This window comes from Habropoda laboriosa, unplaced genomic scaffold (assembly GCF_001263275.1).
Source record: "Habropoda laboriosa isolate 0110345459 unplaced genomic scaffold, ASM126327v1 scaffold1329, whole genome shotgun sequence".
Taxonomy (NCBI): domain Eukaryota; kingdom Metazoa; phylum Arthropoda; class Insecta; order Hymenoptera; family Apidae; genus Habropoda; species Habropoda laboriosa.
The window spans coordinates 555,538-563,602 of NW_017101431.1; the positions used below are offsets into that span (position 1 = coordinate 555,538).

At 33.8% G+C, this 8,065-nt stretch overlaps 1 protein-coding gene across 1 annotated transcript in view; it reads right to left on the reverse strand.

The window, feature by feature from the left end:
• Nucleotides 1–3,952: 3,952 nt before the first annotated feature.
• LOC108578137 (palmitoyl-protein thioesterase 1) overlaps nucleotides 3,953–8,065 on the reverse strand; it is a 9,221-nt gene continuing 5,108 nt past the window's right edge. Inside the window, exons 3-7 of the mRNA XM_017941402.1 lie at nucleotides 7,209–7,336; nucleotides 6,603–6,761; nucleotides 5,494–5,611; nucleotides 4,898–5,056; nucleotides 3,953–4,078 (exon numbers count right to left, since the gene is read on the reverse strand). Of these exons, the coding sequence (XP_017796891.1) occupies nucleotides 3,953–4,078; nucleotides 4,898–5,056; nucleotides 5,494–5,611; nucleotides 6,603–6,761; nucleotides 7,209–7,336 (690 nt within the window). The remainder of the gene's footprint in view (nucleotides 4,079–4,897; nucleotides 5,057–5,493; nucleotides 5,612–6,602; nucleotides 6,762–7,208; nucleotides 7,337–8,065) is intronic.

An 8,065-nucleotide genomic window follows, 5' to 3' on the forward strand; every position in this document is an offset into this window, starting at 1 on the left:
AAACGTTCCGCTGAATTTCGTACATTTTTACAGCATACCACTTCAGCCTGTATAACACTAATGCAAATATAGGTTTAATTAATAAACACGGTTATTTAGTGACAAATAATTATTGCATCGCAGTTAACTGCATAATTATCGAATACCTTTAGCACAGTAGGCACGTTTGCACACGCGTGTGTTCCATCTACGCGTAACGCCAACATAGTGACAGAAAACGAGTTCTACAGTTTGAAAATAATACGAAATTTTCGTAACTGTATAAATTTCGATACTTTATTCGAACGCTTCGTTCACACATCGTTTCACCGAACACTTGTTTTCCCATACTTTTTTAAGATTAAGCGTTAAACGAGTGCAAATTTTAAAAGACAATAACATTTTTAACCTAAAAACGCCATTCACTATTACGTCATTCTACGATATTCAGTTCTCCCGATAGAATTTCCTTAACATACGAAGCATATATTTATCGATAAAATTGTAACCTCTTATATCGCATATTTATTATTATGAAAAATAAAAAACACGACTTCGAAACATGTCACCCGTTAGATACTCCTACAGATATACTGATACGACAAAGAATTGATACGTTCCTTTCGTAAACGTCTCTCTTTTTTCTTTCTCTTTCTCCTTTTCGAGCAAGAGTACCGATAGACCGACAATGGAGCACATCTGTAGGTACCACGAAACAATGGCTACCGAGATTGTGGAACCTATTGCGGATAGTATTCCATAATATACCCTGTTGTTTCCGCTCCCTCGGATAGAGCTACCAGCACGCTCGATGAAAATATATGGCCCCCTTTCCAAGGTCTATCTAAACTGACACTAGCTACGCTTGTTATTTCTCCGCAAATTTTCCTTACAACCTTACTTTTTATTCCCCTTTCTTGTTATTCTAATTAATCCTCGTCGTTACGATTCGATTACAGTTTCTTTTCTTTTTTCATAAACAATTGCAACAATAATCACGTTGTAATACGCGGTACAGGCTGACTACGCGAGGTATCGATTACTCGTATACGAATACTTCTTTTGCAATGTTTCTTCGAAACAATTATATCATCAATTGACGCTTAATTTTGATATTAACACATTCGCGTCATTTAGTAAGCTTCTTTTGATCGCCGCTGAGTTATCGTATTTAACAATTTTGAGCACTCTTGAAAACAGATTTTCCAATTTTTATCTTTGTCTTATTTACTCCTTTTGGATGCCGTTAACGAGAATTCACGTCATTTAGTAAGCTTTTTTTAGCTGCCGCGGAATTATATTTAACGATTTTGAGCACTCTTGAAAACAAATTTTATAGTTTTCATTCTTGTCTTAATGACAGAAGTCTGTGGCAACCAGCTTTTGAATTTATTTTAACCGGCTTTCAATATTAGAAAACTGAAAAAATTACCGACTGCGAATGTGTGAAGTAACAGCAGTTCAAATACGAAGAACATATATATTATCTCACTATGTTTATCACTTGAGCCGCTCGTTTGCCAGATCGGTTAACTCCACGAAACAAAAAGTAGAGAAAATTGATAAAATTATATACATCAAATATAAATATTAATATTCAAATTTCCATACTGTTGTATTCAAAAATTACTTAGCTAAATTCTTATAAGCGTTTGAATTACATTATTACAAGTATAAATCTTAATATTTAAAATTCATATCATGTACATATGCATATGTGAAAGAAAAGAAAAGTATTGCTAGATTTTCTTTTGTACAATAATAAAACTTACCGTTGACTCTGATATGTTAGAGAAGAAATGTATCGAATCTATCTAAACTGTCGGTAAACTGGTAACGTAACTCGAAAGTTCGTGATTCAAGGCGAAAAAATAAATCTAAAGTGGAGAGTAATGTTTTCTCATACGAAGCTTAGTTTTCACGTAAATCGATATTGAATATTCATTGAATACGCGTCCACTTATGCATGAACTCTCCTCCATCTCGCTCTAACAGACATCGTTGCAACGTTTGTATTTGCATTGTTGTTCATATTAATCATAATAAACAACGAAACAAAAATGTTTTTCTTTCGGACCTGTTTTTCATTAATGCAAAAATTGTTCAAAGTAACCTACGTTTTTTTACTTACAAATTTTTGGATAATTCTATTCTGTACATTATATGTATATTACATTTTCTTGAGTATATTCGATCAATTTTTAATAAGGATTTACCCGAAAACGTGGCTTCATCTGATAAAATGCTAGTTTGCATTTTCGATCTATTTTATCATGAAAAATGATCCTTTTTGGGTTGTTTTCAAACACGGATGATTTTCTATGAGCCATTAAAAGGTAAAATAGGGGTAGCTTACAAAATAATACTGCTTTGTACCACTTGTTTAGAAAACAAAAAAGTTGTAAAAAATACATATGTTTACACGCATATTTTGAATTCATTAAACAACAGGGCTCCTTTAGGGGGGATAAGGAAATTCATTTTTGTAAGAAATGAGTGGAAATTGTCGACACAAACTTATAAAATAAGCGCATGCAAAAATTTTTTCTAAAAACTCTACTGCTGAGTTTATGCCACGTTTTTGAGGTTTCAGACTACTGTGCGACGTGCAATCTCGAAACTTCAAGGGTCTTCCTACTGCGACGGATTGAAGACATCATTTTTTTTTTACATTTTATTTACAGTTTAACATCTCGAAAATATGTCCACGAAGTTTGAAAGCTTAATTCTCAAGATTAGCGGAGACATATGCCTTCAAAGGAAGCGGTTTTATATAGTCTTAAACTGTACTTATAACTTTAAACGCTTTTTTCTCGGAACAGCATTTTTGAAACTGGCTGACACGATTACCAAAAGACCAGAGGTCCGATCCACTCCAAATTTGTCAGGTATATTCAGTAGATGTTGCTTTATCGTCTGAACTAGAATTGTGCAAATACTTTCAAAATTCAGTCTTTGCGGTCAAGAAAACCATCATTCTTTTTGCTAAAATCGAAAGCAATTTCTTTTTTCTCGGAACAGCATTTTTGAAACTGGCTGACACGATTACCAAAAGACCATTATTCTAGCTCAGACGATAGCCACACGTTTACAGATTATTTTGGATAAGTACAACGCGTGATATCATGTCAGCCATCGGGAAGGATATTTCTCAAGGCGCTCTCTTCACGGTGGTCCTATTTTACAACAAATTAGTATTTTCACTTAAAAAAAATATTTTTGTGTTCTCAAAAGATGATAGAATAAACACACAAATTTTCAAAAGGATACGTGTAGCACTTGCTTTAAATTTCCGAAAAATTAAGCTTCTTACGGCCGTCACAGTAGGAAGACCCCTTAACCTTCGGACGGCGGATGCAGGGTCATCGTTGACCCGGCTTTTAGATATCTCGCGTTTTAAAGTCACGATTCTTCTCTGCTTATACTATAAATATGTTTATTATATGTTGATCACGATATATTTGTAAAATTTTAAACAATACAATGCTTAGGAAAATAGAAAAATGTAGTTTCGCTTGCGTAGGAAAACGATTTTAGTACTGGGTCATATTTGACCCGGCATCCGTGGTGCGTGCGATTATCGCGCTATTCGCTGTCCGAGGGTTAACAATTAAACATACTCACAATTACTTCAGGCAGTAGAACAATGTTGTTATGCTGTCAGCCCGTTACATGTTCTAGCTGGAATACGATTAAAAGAAAGAACCATTCACCTTAGTTCTATCTCACTTCACTGCTGTTTCATCTTTAAATTCTGAGTATATGTACTTAACATATACATATATATATACAATGATAATTTTGTAACAATAATATTGCATTCAGGTTCGTTCTTTTTGTGTTCTTTTATTGTGCGAATAGAATATTTTCCGGTAACAAAAATACATACTATAATCCCGTATCGTATATACAAATGTTCTAAACTACTATTAACATTTGTTCACATGCATTTCTTACAGTTATATAATTATTGTTATAACAGATACGCATTAATTATATTATCTATAAACCAGCTTTCCGTGAATTGTAAATGATTTCCAGGTACGGAAAGAAAATGAATTTTTCCCGAGTCGTGTAACGCTCTCAGTCCTAAGCGATCCTGAAAAATGGTTCTTTGTTAACACATTTATTGTAATTGTAATAGAACTATAAATGCAATTATTTGTTCTAAAGTGCAATTGTAATGACAACTAATTTTTCCAACAATTGCTCGAAAATAATAATAACTGTAAAATTATTAGAAAATTTTCATTTAATTGGAAAACAATATAAATATGACATCATTACGAGGCCTCAAGAGAACAAGTCTATCTCGGTTAATCAAATTTATACACATTTTTCTTTAAGTTTGTTAAAAATAAATGTCGACACACTCCCGTAACAGCTCATTTTAATAAAATAAAAATAACGCAAGGTTTTAAAATGTGACCCCACGAAAGGGAGGGAGGCGTAAATGTGGCACTGAATATAACGAATATGCACAACTTTACACAGAAAGGCAAGTAAAGAACGTGCTGTATTCAAGTCTTCGGTATACTTTTATAATCATGAAACGCAGTATAAGTATTGTCCACGAGTGAAGCCTCTTGCGCCATTTTACCCACTCCTCTTCGACGCATCGTTGCCATAAAACGACAGGAATTCAGGATTTCATACAATTTCCCTCTTTTTCTAACTTACTCGTAAAACAGACGACGATACGTGTAACGAAAAGACAGATGAAGCTTATTGGTATAAATTTACAATAGTGTAAGCAAACTGTATACGCATAATAAATGTTATGAGTGGAAGAGAAGATTTAATGTGAACCAAGTCCATTCCTTGGCCCTTGAGGCTGGAATTTTCAATAAACTAATTAACCAATTTCTCACACACCGCTGTCTTAACTTCGTCTGGTTTCATCAATTCATTTTCATACCTTTCGATACAAGTCAGTTTCCTCGAATATTTGAACTTCTGTACCCTGTCCCGGTTTATAGAATCCGAACCACTCTGATTCACGGGGCCAAACCATGGTATCCTTATCAAACTTAACTAACACCAAGGACTCTAGCTTTCGAAGATTTTCTTTGTACGTCTGGAAAAAAAAATTCAGACATCGTTTACGCATGAAATAGTAGCGAATTGCGTAACACCAGTATATCGAAGAAATTCTCGTGCATTGTACGAGCGTAATTGTTGCATAATTTCGAGAGGAATATCGGCTAAGCACGCGTAGTTTAGTTCGTACAATTACCCGAATTAATACTCCAACACCTTTTAGGACAGTGTGACTTCCTTTTAAATTGCCCCAAACGACGTGAGTCTTTTTTGGAAGTTAAAAGGATTGGTTTACTGGAAGACGTGTACAAAAACTTTTGAAAAAATTGCAATTGGTGGGAATCGCGAAGAAAATTGTAAAGGTCACTTTTGCAACGTTCTTATCTGAGCTTGTAACGAAAATTTAAAACATATGTTTCATAGATTTGTGTCTTAGTGTGATCCATTAATATAATAATTTTTAATATAACGCACCTTATTGATGACACGTTCGTTATTAATGTCAGCGATAAATGTACTTTTATTTTTGTATTCTTCTTCCTGGTATGGATCATGCCAGTACGTAGCTTGAATAAAGTTTTCCTGAACGATTCTGTGTTAAAATAAAACCACATCGCGGTGTAAATATAAAAATAATATCTAAACGTAATTAGATTGCAAAAAATTGATAGATAAATCGTCATTAACAAAACTGTTCAAAAACAGATCGAATAATTTGTTATACGTCACTCCAAGTAAGACCAGTGTATGTATTTAACGTAATGTTGTACAAGGTGGGCCACTTAACACGTTAAGCACCATGTCAGTCACCGGTGACTGACACTGTGCTTTCCTTTCGGACCGCGTCAGTCACCGGTGAAAGAAATGCATAGTGTCAGTCACCGGCGACTGACGGTATACTTTTCGTTCGGGCCGCGTCAGTCACCGGTGACTGACGGTATAATTTTCGTTCGGGCGGCGATATACAATTTAAAAAATTATATTCTTCTATTAATAAATTTTAAATAATTTGGAGATCATAAAAGAATGTACGTAAATATTACTTGCTACCAAAAAGAAATTTTAACGAGTATTATTAAAACACATGCAGTCTTATCGCAACCTTACACAGATCTCCGGCCGCCAGCATATCGGTGAAATCGGATATCGCGGGCTAAACGGAAAGGAAGACAAAACAGGCTTGGCGCTTAACGTGTTAGTTATCTTCTTTAGCTACGGTCGCACGAGAAAATTTTTATACGTAATTTAAATAATTTTAAAGTGTGAATAAGATGAGAGTGAAATTCTTTTATAAATGCATTATACATTCTTTTCAACTGTATGTTGTAGTAGGCATTCGTCTGCATTTAAAATGACTTTGTACTCTAAAATTTTTAATCAAACGTGAAACTTCCTTTCATTTTTTACCATTTCTTCCATCGAAACAATTTTTCTTCCGCTTTGTCCACCCTTTAAAACCATTTAAATTACATATAAAAATTTCCTCGTACGACCATAACTGGAGGAGATAATTAGATGGCCCGTTTTACGTGGCCCACGCTGTATATTTGAGAGAAACTGAAACAATCGTTAAAGATAAATACGGTAAGTAGGCTCCATATTTGATCATGCGATTTATGTAACGGCAAACGTTGCGTTTCGCTGATCCACATCTTGGCAATCCAAAAACACCTTGATGTTGTCCACCCAATGAAATTAGATTCTTAATCGAAATATTAGGATGTCTTTGAACCACTGCTCTTCTGCAATATACAAATACTTTTCTTCAAACTTATTTTTTCAATACATATCTCATTTAGGGAAATATAGATCCACCGGTTCCACGATCAATTCATTTATACAGGGTGACTCATTTTAATCTACATATAAATGCTTGGAAATGAAAGTGTGTAACTGCAAATTCACTTATAATTAGCGGAAGTATCAAGGTCATTTGGAAGTTTAAATGGCACGCGGTATATTTTTTTCTATAAAACGGTAGAAAGTACCGAGACGAGTTCAACGACCCCAAATACATATTGCACGGTCTTCTTGAAAAATGTGAAAGCACAAAGACGAAACAACGAAAAGAAAAAGTTCATTTCGAAAGGAATTTCCCGATATCTCGAAGAAATGCTGAATATTCTTCTTATACTATATACACCTTCCATTAGATAATCTCACGAATCTCTTCACAAGTGGTTACTTACAGAAATTGAGCACCTTGAGAAAATCCAATCGCGTTAAATCCATTTTTAAGATGTTCATTTTGTGACAATCGTTGAGAAACTTCCTCTACCTGCTCGTTGATATCTCCAAAATAACTATGTTCAACATCCTAAAAAGTAATAATACAGTTTTTGTAAATATTCAGCTGGATGTTACATTAGAATGTCGTTCGTGAAACCACCCATGAGTGAAGAATCAATTTTCGATTTCTCTAGATTATAATAACAGAGAGTATATTATAAAAATTTCAAGTGAATCGGATGAAAATTGTCGAAGTTATAGACAACATCGACTTTAAAAGTGTCATTCTGAGAAAAACGCGTTTAAAGTTTCGATTACTGATTGACACGCATTGTTAAATCTGCTCTAATGGCATAAAACCATGGAAATTTTTCATTAAAACTATTTGGATTATAATTTTAAATGCATAAACTATGAATTTAAGCAAAATCAAAAATAATTCGATTTTTTCAAACCTCAGAGATGGTCTAACCCTTTAGTACTAGTTCCAATATTTTCTACCACTCTTCTTAAAATACGAGTTTCCATATCGAGAGCAGAAACAGGTCTGGAATTACTGTAGTTTCTAAAACTAAGTGTGAAAGAATCAATTTCCTATGTTATTGAAATAAAAAACCCCTGTATAACCGTAACCCCCTGCAAACGCCATGTGACTTGCAAGTTACGTACCACGTGTATATAATTTATAAATCTCGTTTTATTTGTTTTTTGTTATACTATTGTATCATATTTGTGTACTGTTACATTATTACTGGACAATTTTTTTATTCGCTAATTTTTAAGAATAATTTATTGACTAATATTTAATATTATAATA